This window comes from Entelurus aequoreus, linkage group LG18 (genome assembly GCF_033978785.1).
Source record: "Entelurus aequoreus isolate RoL-2023_Sb linkage group LG18, RoL_Eaeq_v1.1, whole genome shotgun sequence".
Lineage (NCBI taxonomy): Eukaryota > Metazoa > Chordata > Actinopteri > Syngnathiformes > Syngnathidae > Entelurus > Entelurus aequoreus.
The window spans coordinates 44,917,786-44,944,288 of NC_084748.1; the positions used below are offsets into that span (position 1 = coordinate 44,917,786).

Here is a 26,503-nt window from a genome sequence, read left to right on the forward strand (position 1 = left end):
TTTGTGTGGCCATAAACGTGGTTTAGTGGTATGCGTGTTGGTGACAGATAACAAGTTGGTTTTGGCCTGGTTTGTACGGCAGAAAATGACTAGTTTTTCGAGATAGAAGTTTTTTACTCATGTTTTTGGTGTGGTTATGGCCCAATATAAACAGTTTTGCTCAATAAATTGATCGATATAATTCCTGTCCTCGAAGCATCTCGATAGACGTTACAATAATAGAACGGTGTTCAATTGAACGGTGTTGACGAACACCGTTAGGGCCGCTTGTTGTCACTGTCACTCAGAGTTGCGTTGCAAAATTACACAGAATAAATGTGTTTATTTTGTTTAGAATTCAGATGGGATTTGATTTGGTGCGCGGCATATATTTGCTGTGCGCAGAGGACGCTTGAGCGGTGCGCAATTGCGCAGGCGCGCACCTTAGAGGGAACTTTGGCTGTATGTATACTTTTGACCCAGCAGATTTGCTCACATTTTCAGTAGACCCATAATAAATTCATAAAAGAAGCAAACTTCATGAATGTTTTTTGTGACCAACAAGTATGTGCTCCAATCACTACATCACAAAAAAAAACAAGAGTTGTAGAAATTCATGGAAACTCAAGACAGCCATGACATTATGTTCTGTACAAGTGTGTGTAAACTTTTGACCACGATTGTATTGATTGATTGATTGATTGATTGAGACTTATATTAGTAGATTGCACAGTACAGTACATATTCCGTACAATTGACCACTAAATGGTAACACCCGAATACGTTAATCAATTCATGGTACAAATATATACTATCATCATAATACAGTCATCACACAAGTTCATCATCAGAGTATATACATTGAATTATTTACATTATTTACAATAATATCTTTCTTCATATTTGTCAAGCTGCTGCATCCTCCCGTGAGGCCCTCTGGCCCTCCGCCTCGCACTCTGAAAACGGCCGGTTTCGGAGGGCTCGGCGGCCGCGGCGGAAGCATCTCTCGAGCCTTCTTAGCCTTCCGCCGCCATCTGCCTCTTCAGCGCCTCCGCGTGTGTTTGGCTTTAGACGGCGGAGCGAGCGGCTCACATGGTTCTGCTTCTGAACAGGGCCTCCAGCTTTATTAGCATACCCAGCCCCCCTGCAGCATCCTCACTCCCCTCCCACATGCATGTGTTTGATTCCTCGGCCGTGACAAAGAGCTTCACCCTTTATCCGTGCGTGCATGTGTGTGTGTGTGTGTGTGTGTGTGTGTGTGTGTGTGTGCGTGTGTGTGCGCGTGTGTGTGTGTGTGTCGTTGAGATGGGGGGCCCTTAGATTAAGGGAAAGCTTCCTGCTCTTTATTTGCCAAGTGCCTTGGGAGATGCTTTGGGAAAGACTTTCCTTGAGTCACTAACGCCTACTTGCTCTCTCTCTCTCTCTCTCTCACACACACACACACACGCACACACACACACACACCTTTAACCTTCCTTTAAAACGGTCATTGACTCAATAGCGGTGGGTTGTTTAAGGCCAACACACACACCGAGGCCCCCCAGCCCGTTCACAGCAGAGCTTCACAGTCCATTTATCCGTGCTAAACTGAGCAAAACTAAATAGACGAGCGTAGCGTTCGGCGAGACACGGTAAGACGGGCGCCGCCGTGCACGCAGGTGGAAAACACCGAATCAATACGCGTGAAAAGCGAATGGCAATACACGCGTTGATGAGTGTAAAGGTGGTGTTATCAAACGCACCTTGACAACCACTTCTTAGCCGCGTCTCTTAAGACGTAGAGCTGAATTTCCGTGAATCTTGTGAGCCTTTTTGCTTGAGGGTTGAGACGAAAGACTGTTTTGTGTTTTTTATGTTGAGCGCAAAATCACAATTCAGGGCCTGGAAAACGGATATGGCAATTTTTAGAATCGTGCACCGGCGAGGGGTTGCAAAATGTGTGCACACGGTATAAATCAGGGGTGTCCAAACATGTTCCACTGAGGGATAAACTGAAAAATCAAAGTGTGCGGGGGCCATTCTGATTTTTGTCATTTTCAAAACCAATAAATAGTTTTTTTTTTAACCTTTTAAAGGGCTCCCCTTAGGACCCAGTGGGGTCTCAGTCATAAAAATGTAAAAAATAAGTCATATATATGTATGTTTTAAATGTTTCTATTCAATGTATATATATATATATATATATATATATATATATATATATATATATATATATATATATATATATATATATATATATATATATATATATATATATATATATATATATATATATATATATTAGGGCTGCAATAACTTATCGATTAAATAAATTAAAATCGATTATAAAAATAGTTAGCGATTCATTTAGTCATCGATTTGTTGGATCTATGCCATGCGCATGCGCAGAGGCGATTTTTTTATTTATTTTTTACCGCAGGTAATTTTTTAATGGCCCCACGGCCCATTTTAAAATACGATTAGAAAAATTGAAAACATAAAAAGTGGTATGAAAGAGCAAACAGGTGAAATGTAACAAGAAAATGTTGCAATGTTTACTCTAATAACACAAAGCTGCCATGCAGGCTGTTTCTTTCTTTAAAAAATAATAATGAATCAAAATCAATGTCGTTATGAATTATTGACCTATCCAAGGCTCCAATTACGTCACATTAAATATTGCACTTTGAGATATTTTTTTGGGAAAATGTTGCATATTTTGTGTTTGCCATATAAAAAATTTAGCTTTTTTTTTTTTTTTTTAAGAAGGGCCTAAAACAAAACAAAAACAATAAAACCTATAATTGACGGATAGATCTGAAGTTGATCTCGAGATTATTGTGTTAAAAGTAAACAGTAAAAAAAATGTATATTTTATTTTTTAACACTTTAATGAGTAGGACCCTTTTGGTTCTCCAATAATTTTTGTGCTCAAAAAATAATAATACATTATAATCAATGGTGTTATGAGTTATTGACCTTTTTAAGGCTCCAATTATTATGTAATCTGAAATATTCCTCTTAAAAATTTTATTGGGTGAAAATATTGCATATTTTGTGTTTTTTTCTATAAAAAAACAGGGTTTTCTTTGACAAAAAGAGCATACGACTTAAATCTTTAAAAACGTTACATTGACAGATAGACCTAATGTTGATCTAGAGATAATGATACTGAATAATGACACATTTTAAATATTTTTTGGACCAAAACCCTTTGGGGTCCCTGGGATCAAGCCTAAGTGGAGGCCTAAATGTATATTTTTTATACATATATTGTATTGGTTTTTAAGATAAAAAAAATGTCAAAATGGCCCCCCGCTTGCTTTGATTTTTCAGTGTGCGGCCCTCAGTGGAAAAAGTTTGGACACCCCTGGTTTAATGCATCTAGCGGGGCATCACAACAAAATTAGGCATAGTAATGTGTTAATTCCACGACTGTATATATCGGTATCGCTTGATATCGGAATCGGAGTGTTTCCCATAAACTGCCAAGATACCTGTGGCGGTGGGGGCGTGGCTATGGGCGTGGTCACCATGACATCATCGAGTAATTTGCATAATTTACTACAATGATATGATTTTCTCTAAAAGGCTCAAAAAATGTATACTTACTAATTAATAATAACAGTTTGTTTTAAACGTCCACCCATCCATTTTACAATATAATTACAACACTTTATGTACATACTTATATACAGAACAATAAGTTAGTCACTGAAATATATTTATTAATTGTGGTTCTTACAAAAAATATATCTTATAAAATATAAAAGCTAAAATGTCTCTTAAAGCTCTGCCCCTTTAATGAATGAAAGAATGAATGATCTTTATTGTCATTGTGCATGTACAGGTACAGGTCCAACGAAATTTAGGTTGCTTCCCTAAGGTGCTTTGCTTTTTTTTTTTTAAAGAAGAAACCACACAATATACAAAAACAACACAATATACACAATATGGCCTAAGACCACTCTAAGAGGCAATGTAAAAAAACGAGACAGTAAAAAGTATAAAGTGACTAGTGAACTGACTAGAGAGGAGTAATGCTGGTTCCCAGTAATTAGTGCATACTAAATAATTTAACTTTAGCCTACTACTACAACCATATTATTTACCAGCAACATAAAGTGAAACAGAGGCAGAGGTGTCCTGCCACAGTCAGTAACAAATAAGCAGAAAACAGTAGTGGTCAAATACAAATAAGGCTACAAGAGAAGTATCCTACACTTCTCTTTTGTAAAGTAAATCTGAACAGCCTATATGGGCATCTACATCAACTATATGATTTGACAAAAAAAAAATAAAATAAAATAAAAAATAAAACTTTTTTTTAATTTTTTTTTATTTTATTTGTGGCGAACGTAATTCTTTCGTGGCGGGCCGCCACAAATAAATGAATGTGTGGAAAACACTGGGATATCAGCAAAAAAGCCATTATCAGACATCTCTAATTTTGCGCCTTATAGTCCGAAAAATAGGGTATTGAAGACTTGCTTGAAGTATAAGCACTTTATGAGCACATTCAACAATAATAACGGCGAGATGAAATGTTTACACGGTTCCGTCCCTAATTAGTATTCTAATTTCCGCCAATCACGTGTTTGACGGAACTGTGATTTCCCAAGACAGTAATTGCGCACGCACCCCACTCGAACATTACACCTGTGTCTGTGCGCCTACTTTCAAAGTGAAGGTTGTCATTTGTTCGACGGGGTCGCGCACCGGGACCCGTGTGGGGAAATGCGCCCGAGGGACCAAAAGCAAAGGGGGCCGGGCGGAGTAGCGATAAGAGCCCGTGTACGTGTACAGCCAGTCAGGAAAGGAAGGAGAGAAGCGTAGAAGAGTGTAATATTTGATTTAGGCTCAGGGCTGCATGTTTGTCCAAAGGCTAAAGACTGTCAAGCAGCTAATGGCGCCTGTGTCTTTGTGTGGAAGCATGCCAGCCTGTGGCGGCTCCTTGCCACCGGCACGTCATTAACAGCGCAGAACATGTGTCTTGTGTGTGTTCCGTTACTATTTCTGAATGTCAGTTACTGTTTTCTGGCTCTTTGGAGAATTGCCGTCTCCCCGGGGACGCAGTTAGTGTCTCTGGTACAGATGTGCCGCGCCGCAGCTGCGCACCCGTGCCTGTCCTACTCACACTAAGCTCACGCCTCAGCCTTTTCAAGGTCTTTTTGTTTCTCTTTATGACTTTGGTTTCTAGTGTTTATTTGACTGGGCTTCTAGGGCAGGGGTCGGCGACCCAAAATGTTGAAAGTGCCATGTTGGACCAAAAATACAAAAAAGTAATCGGTCTGGAGCCGCACAAAAGTTAAAATATACACTACCGTTCAAAAGTTTGGGGTCACATTGAAATGTCCTTATTTTTGAAGGAAAAGCACTGTACTTTTCAATGAAGATAACTTTAAACTAGTCTTAACTTTAAAGAAATACACTCTATACATTGCTAATGTGGTAAATGACTATTCTAGCTGCAAATGTCTGCTTTTTGGTGCAATATCTACATAGGTGTATAGAGGCCCATTTCCAGCAACTATCACTCCAGTGTTCTAATGGTACAATGTGTTTGCTCATTGGCTCAGAAGGCTAATTGATGATTAGAAAACCCTTGTGCAATCATGTTCACACTTCTGAAAACAGTTTAGCTCGTTAGAGAAGCTACAAAACTGACCTTCCTTTGAGCAGATTGAGTTTCTGGAGCATCACATTTGTGGGGTCAATTAAACGCTCAAAATGGCCAGAAAAAGAGAACTTTCATCTGAAACTCAACAGTCTATTCTTGTTCTTAGAAATGAAGGCTATTCCACAAAATTGTTTGGGTGACCCCAAACTTTTGAACGGTAGTGTAAGTGTTATAATGAAGGCAATACATGATGTGTCTATATTACACTCCTATCAAAATGACTTTAAAAGTCTTATATAAGTGTTGTAATGAAGGCAACACATGATGTAAGTGTCTATATTAGCTATATTAGCCTACTATCAAAATTACTTTAAAAAAGTCTTATATAAGTGTTATAATGAAGGCAACACATGATGTGTCTATATTAGCTAAATTAGCCTACTATCAAAATGACTTTAAAAGTCTCACAAGGGATATAATAAAGGCAACACATGTGTCTATATTAGCCTACTATCAAAATGACTTTAAAAGTTTTATATAAGTGATATATGTGGGCTCTGTACCGAGGATGTCGTTGTGGCTTGTGCAGCCCTTTGAGACACTTGTGATTTAGGGCTATATAAATAAACATTGATTGATATATTGAAGGCAACACATGATGTGTCTATATTAGCCTACTATCAAAATGACTTTAAAAGTCTTATATAAGTGTTATAATGAAGGCAATACATGATGTGTCTATATTAGACTACTATCAAAATGACTTTAAAAGTCTTATATAAGTGTTATAATGAAGAAAACACATGATGTGTCTATATTAGCCTACTATCAAAATGACTTTAAAAGTCTTACACTTGCATCATGTGTTACAATGAAGACAACACATGATGTAAGTGTCTATATTTGCTATATTAGCCTACTATCAAAATTACTTTAAAAAAGTCTTATATAAGTGTTATAATGAAGACAACACATGATGTAAGTGTCTATATTAGCTATATTAGCCTACTATCAAAATGACTTTAAAAGTCTTATATAAGTGTTATAATGAAGGCAACACATGATGTAAGTGTCTATATTAGCTATATTAGCCTACTATCAAAATGACTTTAAAAGTCTTATATAAGTGTTATAATGAAGGCAACACATGATGTGTCTATATTAGCTATATTAGCCTACTATCAAAATGACTTTAAAAGTCTTATATAAGTGTTATAAGGAAGGCAACACATGATGTAAGTGTCTATATTAGCTATATAAGCCTACTATCAAAATGACTTTAAAAGTCTTATATAAGTGTTATAATGAAGGCAACACATGATGTAAGTGTCTATATTAGTTATATTAGCCTACTATCAAAATGACTTTAAAAGTCTCATATAAGTGTTATAATGAAGGCAACACATGATGTGTCTATATTAGCTATATTAGCCTACTATCAAAATGACTTTAAACGTCTCATATATAAGTGTTATAATGAAGGCAACACATGATGTAAGTGTCTATATTAGCCTACTATTAAAATGACTTTAAAAGTCTTATATAAGTGTTATAATGAAGGCAACACATGATGTAAGTGTCTATATTAGCTATATTAACCTACTATCAAAATGACTTTAAAAGTCTCATATAAGTGTTATAATGAAGGCAACACATGATGTGTCTATATTAGCCTACTATCAAAATGACTTTAAAAGTCTTATATGAGTGTTATAAGGAAGGCAACACATGATGTAAGTGTCTATATTAGCCTACTATCAAAATGACTTTAAAAGTCTCATATAAGTGTTATAATGAAGGCAACACATGATGTGTCTATATTAGCTATATTAGCCTACTATCAAAATGACTTTAAAAGTCTTATATAAGTGTTATAATGAAGACAACACATGATGTAAGTGTCTATATTAGCTGTAATAGCCTACTATCAAAATGACTTTAAACGTCTCATATATAAGTGTTATAATGAAGGCAATACATGATGTAAGTGTCTATATTAGCCTACTATCAAAATTACTTTAAACGTCTTATATAAGTGTTATAATGAAGGCAACACATGATGTAAGTGTCTATATTAGCTGTATTAGCCTACTATCAAAATGACTTTAAAAGTCTCATATAAGTGTTATAATGAAGACAACACATGATGTGTCTATATTAGCCTACTATCAAAATGACTTTAAAAGTCTTATATAATTAATTGGCCATTTTTCAAACTTCCACCATTTCCACATTTTTCAACCGATTCAAACCAATCCACCTACAACACATTTCGCCATCCTGGAAATTCAAACTACTCTTTTTTTCAAATTCCCAAAAATTCCAGGATTTTCCAGAACTCCTGGTTTTCCAAAGCCCTATTTCCACCCTTTTTTCTGGCGACTACTCCTTCCACATTTTTCAAAACATTTAAACCGTTCCACCATCAAAACATTCCTCTTAATTAGAACAACAAATGAAGTTGTTTTTTTAACTGGTAAAATCCCCGGTTTTCCCGAAATTCCAGGAATTCTGTAATGCCATTTCTAAATTCAACATGTTACTCCTTCAACACTTCATGACCGATTTAAAAAAAAAAATCCCAACCCCGACTCATTCAGAACATTCAAGTTTTCTACCATTTTCAAAAATTCCCGGTTTTCCCGAAATTCCAGGAATTCTGTAATGCCATTTCTAAATTCAACATGTTACTCCTTCAACACTTCATGACCGATTTAAAAAAAAAAAATCCCAACACCGACTCATTCAGAACATTCAAGTTTTCTACCATTTTCAAAAATTCCCGGTTTTCCCGAAATTCCAGGAATTCTGTAATGCCATTTCTAAATTCAACATGTTACTCCTTCAACACTTCATGACCGATTTAAAAAAAAAAAAAATCCCAACACCGACTCATTCAGAACATTCAAGTTTTCTACCATTTTCAAAAATTCCCGCTTTTCCCGAAATTCCAGGAATTCTGTAATGCCATTTCTAAATTCAACATGTTACTCCTTCAACACTTCATGACCGATTTAAAAAAAAAAATCCCAACACCGACTCATTCAGAACATTCAAGTTTTCCACCATTTTCAAAAATTCCCGGTTTTCCCGAAATTCCAGGAATTCTGTAATGCCATTTCTAAATTCAACATGTTACTCCTTCAACACTTCATGACCGATTTAAAAAAAAAAAAAATCCCAACACCGACTCATTCAGAGCATTCAAGTTTTCTACCATTTTCAAAAATTCCCGGTTTTCCCGAAATTCCAGGAATTCTGTAATGCCATTTCTAAATTCAACATGTTACTCCTTCAACACTTCATGACCGATTAAAAAAAAAAAATCCCAACACCGACTCATTCAGAACATTCAAGTTTTCTACCATTTTCAAAAATTCCCGGTTTTCCCGAAATTCCAGGAATTCTGTAATGCCATTTCTAAATTCAACATGTTACTCCTTCAACACTTCATGACCGATTTAAAAAAAAAAAATTCCAACACCGACTCATTCAGAACATTCAAGTTTTCTACCATTTTCAAAAATTCCCGGTTTTCCCGAAATTCCAGGAATTCTGTAATGCCATTTCTAAATTCAACATGTTACTCCTTCAACACTTCATGACCGATTAAAAAAAAAAAAATCCCAACCCCGACTCATTCAGAACATTCAAGTTTTCTACCATTTTCAAAAATTCCCGGTTTTCCCGAAATTCCAGGAATTCTGTAATGCCATTTCTAAATTCAACATGTTACTCCTTCAACACTTCATGACCGATTTAAAAAAAAAAAAATCCCAACCCCGACTCATTCAGAACATTCAAGTTTTCTACCATTTTCAAAAATTCCCGCTTTTCCTGAAATTCCCAATTTTTTGGGGGAAATTCCCATTGAAATCAATGAGACATTCTTCAAAGTTCCACAACTCCCGCATTTTTCGTCTGATTCAAGCTGTTCCAACTTCAAAATATCCAGCCTGTTTGGGAATTGTGTGCTCTACTTCCAACCATTCTAAAAACAATTCCAGGATTTTAGTTCAACTTCAGCATTGGAGCATTCACACGCAATTCCGTTCAGGAATTGCCTCATCTAGTTATATTATATTGTGCAACCTTGTATGAGAATGACAATGTGTTTTGTGTGTTTGCAGACGTTGAAGCAGACCACTCTGGCAACTGGCTGGTTTTGGAGAAGGACAAGAAGGTTAGTGGGGAGGGGGGGGGGATGATTTGATGTGTAATAAAAGCCTGATTCTTACTATATTTATGTCCAGGCTCAAATCCAGAATAAACAGGGAGTGAGGCGCGCCCCTCCACGTTTCTCCAACCAACACAACAGATACTACACGGGCGTTTGTCACAGGTGCAAAAGAACGGGACATCTGTCCAAAAACTGCCCAAATGCCGAAGTCAGTTCCACTCTTTGCACTGGAATACGTACGATGTAATCAATGAGCGCTTTTTTTTTACAACTGTTGCATTTGTTTTGTTTTTGTTCGGTCGGCAGAAGATGTCGCTTAGCTGCTACCTTTGCGGCGGCTCTGACCACCAAGTCCAAACGTGTCCCAATCAACACTGCAAGAACTGCGGGCTTCCTGGTCACGTGCAACACTCCTGCAACGAGAGGCCGTTGTACGACAAATGGTGCGACCGCTGCGGCATCAAGGGCCACTTCAGTAACGTGAGTACACCTTGTCGGACAGTCTGAGGACGACAACATGATGCCCAGCTGTTTTTATTGCGCTCATCGGGTTTTTGCCTTTATTTAACCAGGTAAAAACTCACTTAGATCAAAATCAGTAGAGATGTCCGATAATGGCTTTTTTGCCGATATTGTCCAACTCTTAATTACCGATTCCGATATCAACCAATACCGATATATACAGTTGTGGAATTAACACATTATTATGCCTCATTTTGTTGTGGAGCCCCGCTGGATGCATTAAACAATGTAACAAGGTTTTCCAAAATAAATCAACTCAAGTTATGGACAAAAAATGCCAACATGGCACTGCCATATTTATTATTGAAGTCACAAAGTGCATTATTTTTTTTAACATGCCTCAAAACAGCAGCTTGGAATTTGGGACATGAGGAGGTTGAGGTGGGCGGGATTGAGGTGGGTGGGGTTGAGGTAGGGGGTAGCGGGGGGTGTATATTGTAGCGTCCCGGAAGAGTTAGTGCTGCAAGGGGTTCTGGGTATTTCTTCTGTTGTGTTTATGTTGTGTTACGGTGCGGATGTTCTCCCGAAAAGTGTTTGTCATTCTTGTTTGGTGTGGGTTCACAGTGTGGCGCATATTTGTAACAGTGTTAAAGTTGTTTATACGGACGCCTTCAGTGTGACCTGTATGGCTGTTGACCAAGTATGCTTTGCATTCACTTGTGTTTGTGAAAAGCCGCAGATAGTAAAGGCAGTGCCTTTAAGGTTTATTGGCGCTCTGTACTTCTCCCTACGTCCGTATACCAGTCCTTACAGCGGCGTTTTAAAAAGTCATACATTTTACTTTTTGAAACCGATACCGATAATTTCCGATGTTACATTTTAAACCATTTATCTGTCCGATATTATCGGACATCCCGAGTCACGGCATGTTAAAGTAAAGTTAAAGTACCAATGATTGTCACACACACACTAGGTGTGTTGAAATTTGTCCTCTGCATACTTATTCACGCCCTGGGAGGTGAGGGGAGCAGTGAGCAGCGGCGGCTGCGCCCGGGAATAATTTTTTGGTGATTTAACCCTAGGGCTGGGCGATATGACTAAAAAATGTATCACGATATCATTCGATATCGATAATTATTGATAAAAAAAATATTCTAAATAAAGACCAGGAGAAAAAAGGCTGAATTTAAATACTTTTATTTTAAATATAACCTTTAACCTTTAGAACGAGGTCAGCATTATGAAAAACAGTCAGATAAATGAAAATACTGGTCGATGTGCAAATATTGACATTAAATAAATGCTTAATCCAACAAAATGTGCAAAGTATTGTAATTAAGAAATGAGTAGTGTACAAGTCAGGCTTTAAAGCCATATTGGTAACAATATATGCAAATAAATAACAGTCACATTAAGCAAGCAGAAACAATCATGTCTTACAGAATATTGTAAACATCGGAATGAATTTGCGTCTGAACATCTGTGACAAAACAAACCTGTTACCCTCTTCAGTCATTTATGGAAAAATCAAACCAACTTCAGTATCTCCTTTTCCACGGATTCCCTGCACATTGTGTAAAGCTTAGGAATAGCTGTCTTGGAAAAGTGCTTTCGGCCAGGTAGAACATAACGGGGGTGGAGCACGTGTATGAGATTCTTGTACCCAGACTTCTCAACTATGCTGAGCGCTAGCATGTCCTTCGCTAATTGATACGCCACTGCATCCGTTATTTCTTTATACCGTTTTGAACTTGTGTCGTATGGCACTGCTGCCGAGTAATACTGTCTGCGGCAACAACGGACCGCCATCGAGACGATGGTGGTCTGTTGTTGCCGCTTCGGTGCTGTTCCACTTGCACCGGCTGATGTAGATGGTGGTGGCTGTTTGATACTGCTGTACTCCAGCGGGTGAGAGCGGCTCAGGTGCTAAAATAAGTTTGTCGTGTTCCCAGACTTGGTCGGGACGACGACCTTGCAAAGTTTGCAGACAGTATTACTCTGATTCGTATCGGATTTTTAAAAAAATCCAAAATACTGCCAAACTGGTGACGTGACGTTTCCTTTTTTATTTACAATTTCCTCTCGTGCTGCCGCGCTCATATTCCCGTTTCGTTTCACTCCTCGTCGTCAGCTGGCCGTTGTTGCTTTTTTTTTTTTTTTTTTTTCCTGTTAGCATCCCAGAATGCCTTGCGGTTCAGGCTCGGCCGTGATAGGTCGAGAGGCCAAAGCCCTTCCTCTGCCTACACCTCCCAGAATGCCGTGCGGTTCCGGCTCCGCCTTTCTTCCTATTTTTTTCTAACAGAACACAGTGAAATTATCCAACGTTCTATCGACCCCATTTTCTATTGATATTGATCACATGTCTATCGCGATATATATTGTTATTGTTTTATCGCCCAGCCCCATTTAAAGGCCTAATGAAAGCCACTACTACCGACCACGCAGTCTGATAGTTTATATATCAATGATGAAATCTTAACACTGCAACACATGCCAATACGGCCGGGTTAACTTATAAAGTGCAATTTTAAAATTCCCGCCACACTTCCGGTTGAAAATCTCCTTTGGATATGATTTATGCGCGTGACGTCATAAAATGCACGGAAGTGTTTGGGACCTATTTGACACAATACACAAAGCTCTGTTTTCTTCGACAAAATTCCACAGTATTCTGGACATCTGTGTTGGTGAATCTTTTGCAATTTGTTTAATGAATAATGGAGGCTGCAAAGAAGAACGTTGTAGGTGGGATCGATCGGTGTATTAGCGGCTAAGTAGAATACTTACAGCAACACAACAAGGACTACTTACCCTGATAGAAGACGCCTAGCTGATGCTTGCCGCCAAACACACGGATGAAGTCCTTCGTCGCGCCGTTGATCGCTGGAACGCAGGTGAGCACGGCTGTTGATGGGAAGATGAGGGCTGGCTGGCGTAGGTGGAGCGCTAATGTTTTATCATAGTTCTGTGAGGTCCGGCTGCTAAGTTGCTAAATGAGCCTTAGCGTCGTTAGCAACAGCATTGTTAAACCTTACCAGGCTGAGAATTTTTAACCGTGTAGTTACATGTACATGGTTTAATAGTATTTTTGCTCTTCTGTCTATCCTTCCAGTCAGGGGTTTATTTATTTTGTTTCTATCTTCATTTGAGAACGATGCTAGCACGTTAGCTCAGTAGCTAAGTGTGTCACCGATGTATTGTCTTGGAGATAAAAGTCACTTTAAATGTCAATTTCGCGTGCTCGACTCTCATTTTCAAGAGGATATAGTATCCGAGGTGGTTTAAAATACAAATCCGTGATACACAATAGAAAAAGGAGAGAGTACATAGTTCTGTGAGTTCCGGTTGCTAAGTTGCTAAATTAGCCTCAGTGTCGTTAGCAACAGCATTGTTAAGCCTTACCAGGCTGAGAATTTTTAACCGTGTAGTTACATGTGCATGGTTTAATAGTATTTTTGCTCTTCTGTCTATCCTTCCAGTCAGGGGTTTATTTATTTTGTTTCTATCTTCATTTGAGAACGATGCTAGCACGTTAGCTCAGTAGCTAAGTGTGTCGCCGATGTATTGTCGTGGAGATAAGTCACTTTAAATGTCAATTTCGCGTGCTCGACTCTCATTTTCAAGAGGATATAGTATCCGAGGTGGTTTAAAATACAAATCCGTGATACACAATAGAAAAAGGAGAGAGTACATAGTTCTGTGAGTTCCGGTTGCTAAGTTGCTAAATTAGCCTTAGTGTCATTAGCAACAGCATTGTTAAGCCTTACCAGGCTGAGAATTTTTAACCGTGTAGTTACATGTGCATGGTTTAATAGTATTTTTGCTCTTCTGTCTATCCTTCCAGTCAGGGGTTTATTTATTTTGTTTCTATCTTCATTTGAGAACGATGCTAGCACGTTAGCTCAGTAGCTAAGTGTGTCACCGATGTATTGTCGTGGAGATAAAAGTCACTTTAAATGTCAATTTCGCGTTCTCGACTCTCATTTTCAAGAGGATATAGTATCCGAGGTGGTTTAAAATACAAATCTGTGATCTACAATAGAAAAAGGAGAGTGTGTGGAATCCAATGAGCCAACTTGTACCTAAGTTACGGTCAGAGCGAAAAAAGATACGTCCATCACTGCCTCTCAAGTCCTTCACTGTAACGTTCCTCATCTACGAATCTTTCATCCTCGCTCAAATTAATGGGGTAATCGTCACTTTCTCGGTCCGAATCTCTCTCGCTCCATTATAAACAACGGGGAATTGTGAGGAATACTAGCTCCTGTGACGTCACGCTACTTCCGGTACAGGCAAGGCTTTTTTTATCAGCGAGCAAAAGTTGCGAACTTTATCGTCGATTTTCTCTACTAAATCCTTTCAGCAAAAATATGGCAATATCGCGAAATGATCAAGTATGACACATAGAATGGATCTGTTATTCCCGTTTAAATAAAAAAAAAATCATTTCAGTAGGCCTTTAACCACCAATTCCAACCCTTGATGCTGAGTGCCAAGCAGGGAGGTAACGGGTCACATTTTTATAGTCTTTGGTATGACTCGGCCGGGGTTTGAACTCACAACCTACCCATCTCAGGGCGGACACTCTAACCACAAGGCCACTGAGCTGGTTCTTGTTCTTGTTCTTCCCACAAATGTCGGTCCATTTTTTTAGGGGCTTACAGCAAAATGACGGGGGCGGTCGCGGCCCAGAAACATTTTTTCTCTCAATGTGGCCTCCGGTTTGGTGCGGCGTCTTCAGTAATGTGGACGCTGTATCAATCCGTTGTGGTGAAGAAGGAGCTGAGCCGGAAGGCAAAGCTCTCAATTTACCGGTCGATCTACGTTCCCATCCTCACCTATGGTCATGAGCTTTGGGTTATGACGGAAAGGACAAGATCACGGGTACAAGCGGCCCAAATGAGTTTCCTCCGCTGGGTGGCGGGTCTCTCCTTTAGAGATAGGGTGAGAAGCTCTGCCATCCGGGAGGAGCTCAAAGTAAAGCCGCTGCTCCTCCACATGGAGAGGAGCCAGATGAGGTGTGTGACAGACTTCCTCTGTTCGGGTTCCACTGACCACCAAAGATAGACATGACGGCGAGCAGATTGTGACTTTGTTTTATTATTGCAATAAATCTTCGTCTTTTGTCGGGTCGCTTTTCAGCTCCGCCTCCACCTGCTCGCTCTTCCGCTTGCTTTTCAGCACCGCGTCGTCTGCCTCTTGCTCTCGCTCGCTCTCGCCCTGCACGTCCTGGTTTCTCCTCTCCTTCTCCCCCGTCCTCCTCTGCTGCTGCCCTTTTATGCAGTGAGAGGAGATTACTGAATTGTGCCCAGCTGGGCGATCCACGCACCTGCCGTCCATTTCGGATCTGCGCCCCGCCTCGCTGCTGGTCCGCCGGCCACGCCTCCTCGCCGCCATCTCGGAGTCGGCCCCGGCGGGGCACGCCTCGCTGTCGGTCTGCCGGCCACGCCGCCCCACAAGGTGGTTCGGGCATCTGGTCAGGATGCCACCCGAACACGTCCGACCGGTAGGAGGCCACGGGGAAGACCCAGGACAACGTTGGGAAGACAATGTCTCCCGGCTGGCCTGGGAACGCCTCGGGATTCCCCCGGGAAGAGCTGGACGAAGTGACTGGGGATAGGGAAGTCTGGGCTTCCCTGCTTAGGCTGCTGCCCCCGCGACCCGACCTCGGATAAGCGGAAGAAGATGGATGGATGGAATGTGGCCTCCGGGTCAAAATATTTGCCCAGCTCTGGCGTAAACATTACAAACATGTGAATATTCATGCGTCTGTTTTTTGTGGCTAGTCCCCCCACCCCCCGCACTTTCTCCCGCAGTAATGGTAAGTAAGTGAGCAAGGGGTCAGCCCACGCCGCTGTTCACATTAATTGATACACTTCAGCGATTACAGCTTCGTTATGTCTCCGCCATGCTGCATAACACCGCCTGTGTGTGTGTGTGTGTGTGTGTGTGTGTGTGTGTCTTGGTTTGCCCGAAGCGAAGGGTGAATCTAATGACCGTCAATGACAATTACCCCGCCCATTACGGTGCCCGCCGCTACCACGACGCCACACGGCTGCAAAAAGCCCCAACGTTCACGACACATCGCCTGCTGCAAAACATCAAATAGTTGTCTCTTTGGCTGTATACTTTTAGTGTGGGGACAAGCGTCTCCAATATTGTCCACACCTGTCTCCATCTAAACACAGCAGTGCGCTCTTAAACGCACGGCGGGAAGCGAGGGAAAATTATGTTAAACCAAGCGCTTGGCTCCGTTTACTCCGAGGGGAAATCTCCCGGGCAAAGTCCGTGTCCTTAGTCCGTCATGATTATCAAGCCAAACGACGCTAGTGCGCATGCGCCTGACTTCGTGTTGCCTAAAATGCATTAATAAATGACAGTTTTTTTTGTCAGCAGCCCGCATGTTCCTCACTTTCTTTCTTTCCTTTTTTTTTTTTTTTTGCCCTCCGTCAGTCAGTCATGTAGTGTGCTCTGTGATGGATGAGTAACCAGGTGAACACCACAGGGAGACCCTCTCCATCCATTCTCCTCACCTTCTGCCACAGATCTTCTCTTCCTGCCACCCTTTCGGCTGCTGCGTGTGTGTGTGTGTGTGTGTGTGTGTGTGTGTGTGTGTGTGTGTGTGTGTGTGTGTGTGTGTGTGTGTGTGTGTGTGTGTGTGTGTGTGTGTGTGTGTGTGTGTGTGTGTGTGTGTGTGTGTGTGTGTGTGTGTGTGTGTGTGTGTGTGTGTGTGTGTGTGTGAAAGCGGACCCCCCGAATCCTCACTCCTTTTCTTAAGAGGCGAATTTTTGTGGAATCAAATGAGGTGCGTTTGTGCGAAAGCGGGAGTCAGGTCTCCGTCCCCTGGGCCCTTCTGTGTCTCTCATTAAAGACAGACGGTTGACGGAGCGCAAGTGTGTCGCTCGCCTCGCCTGTCGCCCTCGACAACAACACACCGCCCTGGCGGTCTGGAGGGAGAGAACGAATGGGGGGGCGGGGGGGGCTTGCTTTAAAAGAACGCTTGATGAGATGGAGGACAACACAGCTGTTGATATCCATATTTATTTATCTTTGGGTTTATATCCTAAAAGTAGTTTAACGACGACAGTTTAAACTATGAGCCACTAAAAGTGAACATGCACCATGTTTTAAAAGCTGTGTCAAAAATGTCTACCGTGTTTTCGGTACAATAAAGTCGCACCCACGCAATTTTTGAAGAAAAACATATGCTTCTAGAGATGTCCGATAATGGCTTTTTTGCCGATATTGTCCAACTCTTATAGCGGGGGGTGTATATTGTAGCGTCCCGGAAGAGTTAGTGCTGCTAGGGGTTCTGGGTATTTGTACTGTTGTGTTTACGTTGTGTTACGGTGCGGATGTTCTCCCGAAATGTGTTTGTCATTCTTGTTTGGTGTGGGTTCACAGTGTGGCGCATATTTGTAACAGTGTTAAAGTTGTTTATACGGTCACCCTCAGTGTGACCTGTATGGCTGTTGACCAAGTATGCCTTGCATTCACTTGTGTGTGTGTAAAAGCCACATATATAATGTGACTGGGCCGGCACGCTGTTTGTATGGAGGAAAAGTGGACGTGACGACAGGTTGTAGAGGATGCTAAAGGCAGTACAGTGTTTCCCATAAACTGCCAAGATACCTGTGGCGGTGGGGGCGTGGCTATGGGCGTGGTCACCATGACATCACCGAGTAATTTGCATAATTTACTACAATGATATGATTTTCTCTAAAAAGGCTCAAAAAATGTATACTTACTAATTAATAATAACAGTTTTGTTTTAAACGGACATCCATCCATCCATTTTACAATATAATTACAACACTTTATGTACATATTTATATATAGATTTGAACAATAAGTTATTCACTGAAATATATTTATTAATTCTGGTTCTTACAAAAAATATATCTTATAAAATATAAAAGCTAAAATGTCTCATAAAGCTCTACCCCTTTAATTAGTGCATACTAAATAATTTAACTTTAGCCTACTACTACAACCATATTATTTACCAGCAACATAAAGTGAAACAGAGGCAGAGGTGTCCTGCCACAGTCAGTAACAAATAAACAGAAAACAGTAGTGGTGGTAGATAGACACAGAGCTTCATCAAACATCTGATCCACTGAACAAAGAGCTTCAAAAATCTTGAACTTTAGACTGCCATCAGTTTTACTCCCTACACTTAACCATGTGTTTCCTACTGCCTGCAGACTTTGCACCCTTTGTTATATACACATGTTGTGTTTCTAATATAAATACATTTAATAAAGTCAAATACAAATAAGGCAACAAGAGAAGTATCCTACACTTCTCTATTGTAAAGTAAATCTGAACAGCCAATATGGGCATCTACATCAACTATATGATTTGCCTGAGAAGCTGATTTTCGGGAGGGGCACTGAAATTCGGGAGTCTCCCGGGAAAATCGGGAGGGTTGGCAAGTATGCCCTACGTCCGTGTTTTACCGGATATTTACCGCTCCGTACAGCGGCGTTTTGAAAAATGTCATTAATTTTACTTTTTGAAACCGATACTGATAATTTCGGATATTACATTTTAAAGCCTATTATCTCTACACCGGACTATAAGCCGCAGATATATATACGTTGTGAAATGAGTTATTTACACAGAAATATTCTGTAAATCTTTATTTACATACCTGAATTGTTTCCAAACGGTGTCTGTGACACGGCAGTAAAACGGCTGATCAAACAAAACGGAAGCCGTCGTCACGGACCCACTAGCTGCGGAAGCTAGCTCTCCAATCAGCCAATCAATAACTCCACGGTGACGTTGTGGTGACTTCACTGAGGGATTTGTGAAACTGAAACAATACCAAAAAAATGCCATTGTAAGTTAATAATATTGAGTTTGACACCAGTGCACTTGATCAATGCTAATGTACATCTTCAACATCTCCATGTTAGTTCATGAAAAGCACAACTAAGATGCATGTTACAATCAACTGGCTGGTGCCTAATAAGTATCATATTTAGTAGGGCTGTGAATTTTTGTTTGATAGAATTCTACCCAAACATTACTAAAGTGGCTAAACAGGAGAGGTTTTAGAGCACAGGTGTCAAACTCTAGGCCCGGGGGCCAATTCTGTGTGGCCCGCCACATCAATCTGTGTGGCCCGCGAAAGCCTGGAAGAAATGGGTTTCAATAAAATACTTTCTTTTTTTTTCACTAAATTCGTTCGTTCTTTCAACTTTGACGGGAAAAAAAAATGCAGATTTTAAACTTTAATATTATCTGATCATGCCCATTATATTATTATATACTGTATTGCAAAACTATTTTTGTGAGATAAAAGCAAATAGTTAAATATCTGCTTGTCACCTTTATTTATGATTATAAAGCAAGTTATACATACAAAAAAAGTCTAATAATCAAATGCATATGCATTTCGATTAATCATGATTAATCACCGGTTATTACCCGCATGCATAATGTAAATAAAATGTTTTTAAAAACGGCCCTCTCTAAGCAGCCATTAATGTGATGTGGCTCTCAATGAAAATGAGTTTGACACCCCTGTTTTAGAGGAAAACAATCAAATTAGATTTTTGATAACATTTTTTTTAATTGATTGAGAATCATTACAAACAAGAATCGCGATTAATTTTAACATCTTTTTTTTTTTTTTGGAGACCCCTAATACTTACAGTATTAAGACTTTTTGGGCACAACCAAACACTGACGTGACTTGCCAACACACCACTGCCATCTAACGTTTTGGACTTGCAACTGGGCCACATCATTCTGTGTGGCCCGCGAAAGCCTGGAAGAAATGGGTTTCAACAAAATACTTTTACCTTTTTTTACTAAATGCGTTCGTTCTTTCAACTTTGACGGGGAAAAAAATGCATATTTTAAATTTTAATATTATCAGATCATGCCCAATATATTATTATATACTATATTGCAAAACTATTTTTGTGAGATAAAAACAAATAGTTAAAAATCTGCTTGTCACCTTTATTTATGGTTTTAAAGCAAGTTATACATTAAAAAAAAAAATCTAATAATCAAATGCATATTTCGATTAATCATGATTAATCACCGGTTATTACCCGCATGCATAATGTAAATAAAAGGTTTATAAAAACGGCCCTCTCTAAGCAGCCATTAATGTGATGTGGCCCTCAATGAAAATGAGTTTGACACCCCTGTTTTAGAGGAAAACAATCAAATTAGATTTTTGATTAAAAAAAATGTAATCGATTGAGAATCATTACAAACAAGAATCGCGATTCATTTTAACATCTTTTTTTTTTTTTTGGAGACCCCTAATACTTACAGTATTAAGACTTTTTGGGCACAACCAAACACTGACCTGACTTGCCAACACACCACTGCCATCTAACGTTTTGGACTGTATTGCAAAACTATTTTTGTGAGATAAAAACAAATAGTTAAATATCTGCTTGTCACCTTTATTTATGATTATAAAGCAAGTTATACATTTAAAAAAGTCTAATAATCAAATGCATATGCATTTCGATTAATCATGATTAATCACCGGTTATTACCCGCATGCATAATGTCAATTAATTTTTAAAAAATGCGGCCCTCTCTAAGCAGCCATTACTGTGAGGTGGCCCTCAATAAAAATGAGTTTGACTCCCCAGTTTTAGAGGAAAACAATCAAATTAGATTTTAGATTTTTTTTTTTAACCGATTAAGAATCATTACAAACAAGTATTGCGATTTATTTTAACATCTTTTTTTTGGAGACCCCTAATACTTACAGTATTAAGACTTTTTGGGCACAACCAAACACTGACGTGACTTGCCAACACACCACTGCCATCTAACGTTTTGGACTTGCAACTGGGCCACATCATTCTGTGTGGCCCGCGAAAGCCTGGAAGAAATGGGTTTCAATAAAATCGTTTTTTTTTTTTACTAAATGCGTTCGTTCTTTCAATTTTGACGGGGAAAAAAAATGCAGATTTTAAACTTTAATATTATCTGATCATGCCAATTATATTATTATATACTGTATTGCAAAACTATTTTTGTGAGATAAAAACAAATAGTTAAAAATCTGCTTGTCACCTTTATTTATGGTTTTAAAGCAAGTTATACATTAAAAAAAAAAATCTAATAATCAAATGCATATTTCGATTAATCATGATTAATCACCGGTTATTACCCGCATGCATAATGTCAATTTTTTTTTTTAAACGGCCCTCTGAAAGCAGCCATTACTGTGATGTGGCCCTTAATGAAAATATATTTTTTAATCGATTGAAAAGCTTTACAAACAAGAATCGCGATTAATTTTAAAATCTTTATTATTATTTTTTTTTGACACCCCTAATACTTACAGTATTAAGACTTTTTGGGCACAACCAAACACTGACATGACTCGCCAACACACCACAAACTATACATTACTGCCATCTAACCTTTTGTAACTGACACTCGGAAATGTGATAATGAAACAAGATATAAGCAGTTATTATAATCAGCTCATTTTTAAATGCCATCCATCCATTTTCTACCGCTTGTCCCTTTTGGGGTCGCGGGGGGTGCTGGAGCCTATCTCAGCTGCATTCGGGCGGAAGGCGTGGTACACCTTGGACAAGTCCCCACCTCATCACAGGGCTAATTTTGAAATCTGGCAACAAAAAAATAATTAAATTTTATTATGAAAAATAATATTTAGTAACACAAATAAAAGGCTGTTGAGTACTGGTATGGATTCCCAGGTATTGTAATATTTAAAAGACCTCCCACATAACAAGTAATAAACATTAAACAATAAAAGCAGGCAGATTATAGAAAATGAGGATGATTTTAACAACATTTTTATTGTTGTGGTGCATTATAATTGCCACTATGCCCAAAGTAAACACAACTCTTCTTATTAGGGGTCCTGTATCTGTGTTCGAATCTTACCTTTTCCCGGCCCCCCCTCTGTGTTTCCACTCACCGGGTGTGTAAGTAGATAAATCCTGTTGCCCGCGGCAAGTGCGGCATTTTCAATTTCCCAGCGGGAAGCGGCGGCGGTGGAGAAGAGGATGTCGGAATGCAATGGGAACAGCGTGGCAAAGCCCCGGAGATAATGCTTTAACCACACCAGGCTTGAGCGACAAGCCGCCGGCGTGCACACCGTGGGGGGGGGACCCGCGGGCGGCGGAGGTTGACAAACGAAGGAGGCACCGGAGCCCCTTTGCTGTCATATACTTTACACTCTACGTTAGGGATGATGTTTGATAAGAAATTATCGAGTTCGAGCACATTAGCGAATCCTCTTATCGAACCGATTCTCTTATCAAATCCAGATAGGTTGTTGTATATGGAAAAAACACAATATTTGGTTTAACAAAAGCTCACTTTTATTTTATAAGAAAAAAATAAAATAAATAAATAAATATTGACTGTTACCCCCCTAAAAAAAATTTAAAAAATATTGACTGTTGTTACCCAAAGTATATTAAGTGGGATTTTTCATAAAAGCAAATATATATAGTAACACAAAAACAACCTGTCTCTGTGATCACTATAGATGTATAAATAATAATATAGTGTTAAATAAAATCAGTCCCTTGGGCACAAAACTGAAAATAATACAGCTCTCCAAAAAGTGCACTTCTGCTGCTATTGGAACATACTAACTACACACACAGGCAGACAGCTAACAAACAATCCAAGACGTCTAATAAAGTTCCAAAGCAGATTAATCCATTTAGGCTCTTTATTGTTGTTGACCTTGCTTTGTCTTTTCCTATCTTTACTTTTGTCTTGCACTGGACTGTTATTTTTATTTTTATTTTTTTACTGAAATACACACAATGACAAATGTATAAGCTATGTGATTCAATTAACATACTGAAATGTAATACACAATATGTAAATATTAGCTTTACACAAATATACAGTACTATCATCAAACAAATACTTCTGAGTGTTGAAACTATTTCGATGGTGGAAATACACGACTGGCAGCCATTTTAAGTCCTCAAAACATCCATTGGAACAGTGCACAAAAATTGTTTTTCAATAAACATCTTAGTATGAAATTTAACCACTTTCCACCTTAATATTGAGTTACATAAACAAGTTAAACAGTTTACTTACAGACTTATCTTTTCCGAGGCTTGTAAGAGCTAACACAACTTGTCTACTTCTCAATTGTCTCATGAACTGAACTGACGTCGTCAACCTGGAAGTGCCCAAACTAATGACGCGTAGTATTTTCATATCGCCACAAGGTGTCAGTAAGTGTCTACAATCAAATGGGCATAACATTGCCCATTTGGGATTCGTTCCCAGGGATTCTAATAAAGAACCAACTCTTTTTCTTTACTATAGTGGCCTCGATAACGGGAACCGGTTCTCAAAAAGGGATTTGAGTCCATGGAATCGGTTCTTTTCTTATCGAACAACCGGGAGAATCGGTTTCGAACATCATCCCTACTCTATGTGCTTATATAAGTGGGGTACATGTAGGGCTTTTATTAATATCTCGAATATTTTTAGGCCGTGTCACGATACACGATATGTATCTCCATATTTTGCCTTAGCCTTGAATGAACACTTGATGCATATAATCACAGCAGTATGATGATTTTATGTGTCTACATTAAAACATTCTTCTTCATACTGCATTAATATATGCTCATTTTAAACTTTCATGCAGAGAGGGAAATCACAACTAAGTCAATTTACTAAAACTGTATTTATTAAACAGTTATTAAGCAGTGGCACAAACATTCATGTCATTTCCAAACAGAAAGTGCAAGATTGTCAGAGACATTTTAAAACAAGCTATGAGTGCACTTTTGTGCATGATGTCACTAAGATGACATATCAAAACAACACTAGATTAAAGTGCACTTTTTGTACAGAACGCCACTACAATAGTTTAAAACAAATAAAGTGCACTTTTGTGCATGATGTCACACAAGATATTTCAGTAAGTGTCAAATAATAGGAAATCAAATATTTTATGTCCTTCGCTATGTGGTAGGTTACTGCGGACGTTATCTCCTTCTGTTGTTGACGATTTGTTTCGTACGTTGTGGATGTGGAAATGGTTGCTTGGGCATTTTGTGGGTGTGGCACCGAACAGAGATGTTGACATGCGGAGTTTCAAGCACTCTTCATTCTCTAGCGGGTGACTTTTCAAATGATGCTACATTAACAGTGGTGCTACTTTTTGTAGCAACACTTTTGCCGCATACCGTATTTTTCGGGGTATAAGTCGCTCCGGAGTATAAGTCGAACCGGCCGAAAATGCATAATAAAGAAGGAAAAACACATATATACACTACCGTTCAAAAGTTTGGGGTCACATTGAAATGTCCCTATTTTTGAAGGAAAAGCACTGTAGTTTTCAATGAAGATAACTTTAAACTAGTCTTAACTTTAAAGAAATACACTCTATACATTGCTAATGTGGTAAATGACTATTCTAGCTGCAAATGTCTGCTTTTTGGTGCAATATCTACATAGGTGTATAGAGGCCCATTTCCAGCAACTATCACTCCAGTGTTCTAATGGTACAATGTGTTTGCTCATTGGCTCAGAAGGCTAATTGATGATTAGAAAACCCTTGTGCAATCATGTTCACACATCTGACAACAGTTTAGCTCGTTACAGAAGCTACAAAACTGACCTTCCTTTGAGCAGATTGAGTTTCTGGAGCATCACATTTGTGGGGTCGATTAAACGCTCAAAATGGCCAGAAAAAGAGAACTTTCATCTGGAACTCGACAGTCTATTCTTGTTCTTAGAAATGAAGGCTATTCCACAAAATTGTTTGGGTGACCCCAAACTTTTGAACGGTAGTGTAAGTCACACTGGAGTATAAGTCGGGGGAAATGTATTTGATAAAAGCCAACACCAAGAATAGACAGTTGAAAGGCAATTTAAAATAACTAAAGAATAGTGAACAACAGGCTAAATAAGTGTACGTTATATGAGGCATAAATAACCAACTGAGAACGTGCCTGGTATGTTAACGTAACATATTATGGTAAGAGTCATTCAAATAACTATAACATATAGAACATGCTATACGTTTACCAAACAATCTGTCACTCTAATCGCTAAATCCCATGAAATCTTATACGTCTAGTCTCTTACGTGAATGAGCTAAATAATATTATTTGATATTTTACGCTAATGTGTTAATAATTTCACACATAAGTCGCTCCTGAGTATAAGTCGCACCCCGGACAAACTATGAAAAAAAACTGCGACTTATAGTCCGAAAAATATGGTAAATTGGATCTTCTACCTACAGTCGTGGTCAAAAGTGTACATACACTTGTAAAGAATGTCATGGCTGTCTTGAGTTTCCAATCATTTCTACAACTCTTATTTTTTTGTGATTGGAGCACATACTTGTTGGTCACAAAAAAACATTCATGAAGTTTGCTTCTTTTATGAATTTATTATGGGTCGACTGAAAATGTGAGCAAATGTGCTGGGTCAAAAGTATACATACAGCAATGTTAATATTGCTGTATGCAAGTTTCACTGCAATAAGGCGCTTTTGGTAGCCATCCACAAGCTTCTGCTTGAATTTTTGACCACAAAATTGGTGCAGTTCAGCTAAATGTGTTGGTTTTCTGGCATGGACTTGTTTCTTCAGCATTGTCCACACGTTTAAGTCAGGACTTTGGGAAGGCCATTCTAAAACCTTCATTCTAGCCTGATTTAGCCATTCCTTTACCACTTTTGATGTGTGTTTGGGGTCCATTGTCCTGTTGGAACACCCAACAGGACAATTTTAGGTTGTCCTGAAGAATTTGGAGGTAATCCTCCTTTTTCTTTGTCCCATTTACTCCCTGTAAAGCACCAGTTCCATTGGCAGCAAAAACAGGCCCCGAGCATAATACTACCACCACCATGCTTGACGGTAGGTTTGGTGTTCCTGGGATTTCTCCTCCAAACATATTGCTGGGTATTGTGGCCAAACAGCTACATTTTTGTTTCATCTGACATCACATGGAAAAAGATAAGACCTTCTGGAGGAAGGTTCTGTGGTTCTGATTGCGACTGTTTATTAAGACTTGTGTCACTCACACTGTACACAGAACATACGAAGGTCACATAATAGTGTGATAAAGACACTAAATAGGTGAAAATGTGATGGTAAAAAGCAGATTTTTGTCGGATCTCCCATCCAAAATATTAGAAACCTTTCTAAAACCACCAGCTGCAGTCCAAACTTATCACACCCACGGTACAAATATGCATGAGAACACTCCTGCGGACATCACACATGGGACGGTTTAGTAAGTAAGAATTGTTTTAGTTGTATT

General features: G+C 39.1%; 1 protein-coding gene across 2 annotated transcripts in view; it reads left to right on the top strand.

The window, feature by feature from the left end:
- The window catches only part of zcchc7 (zinc finger, CCHC domain containing 7), a 162,018-nt gene that overhangs the window by 99,389 nt on the left and 36,126 nt on the right, over positions 1-26,503 (top strand). For both annotated transcript variants that reach the window (XM_062027228.1, XM_062027229.1), the window contains exons 4-6: positions 9,709-9,761; positions 9,832-9,966; positions 10,065-10,238. In XM_062027228.1, the coding sequence (XP_061883212.1) occupies positions 9,709-9,761; positions 9,832-9,966; positions 10,065-10,238 (362 nt within the window). The remainder of the gene's footprint in view (positions 1-9,708; positions 9,762-9,831; positions 9,967-10,064; positions 10,239-26,503) is intronic.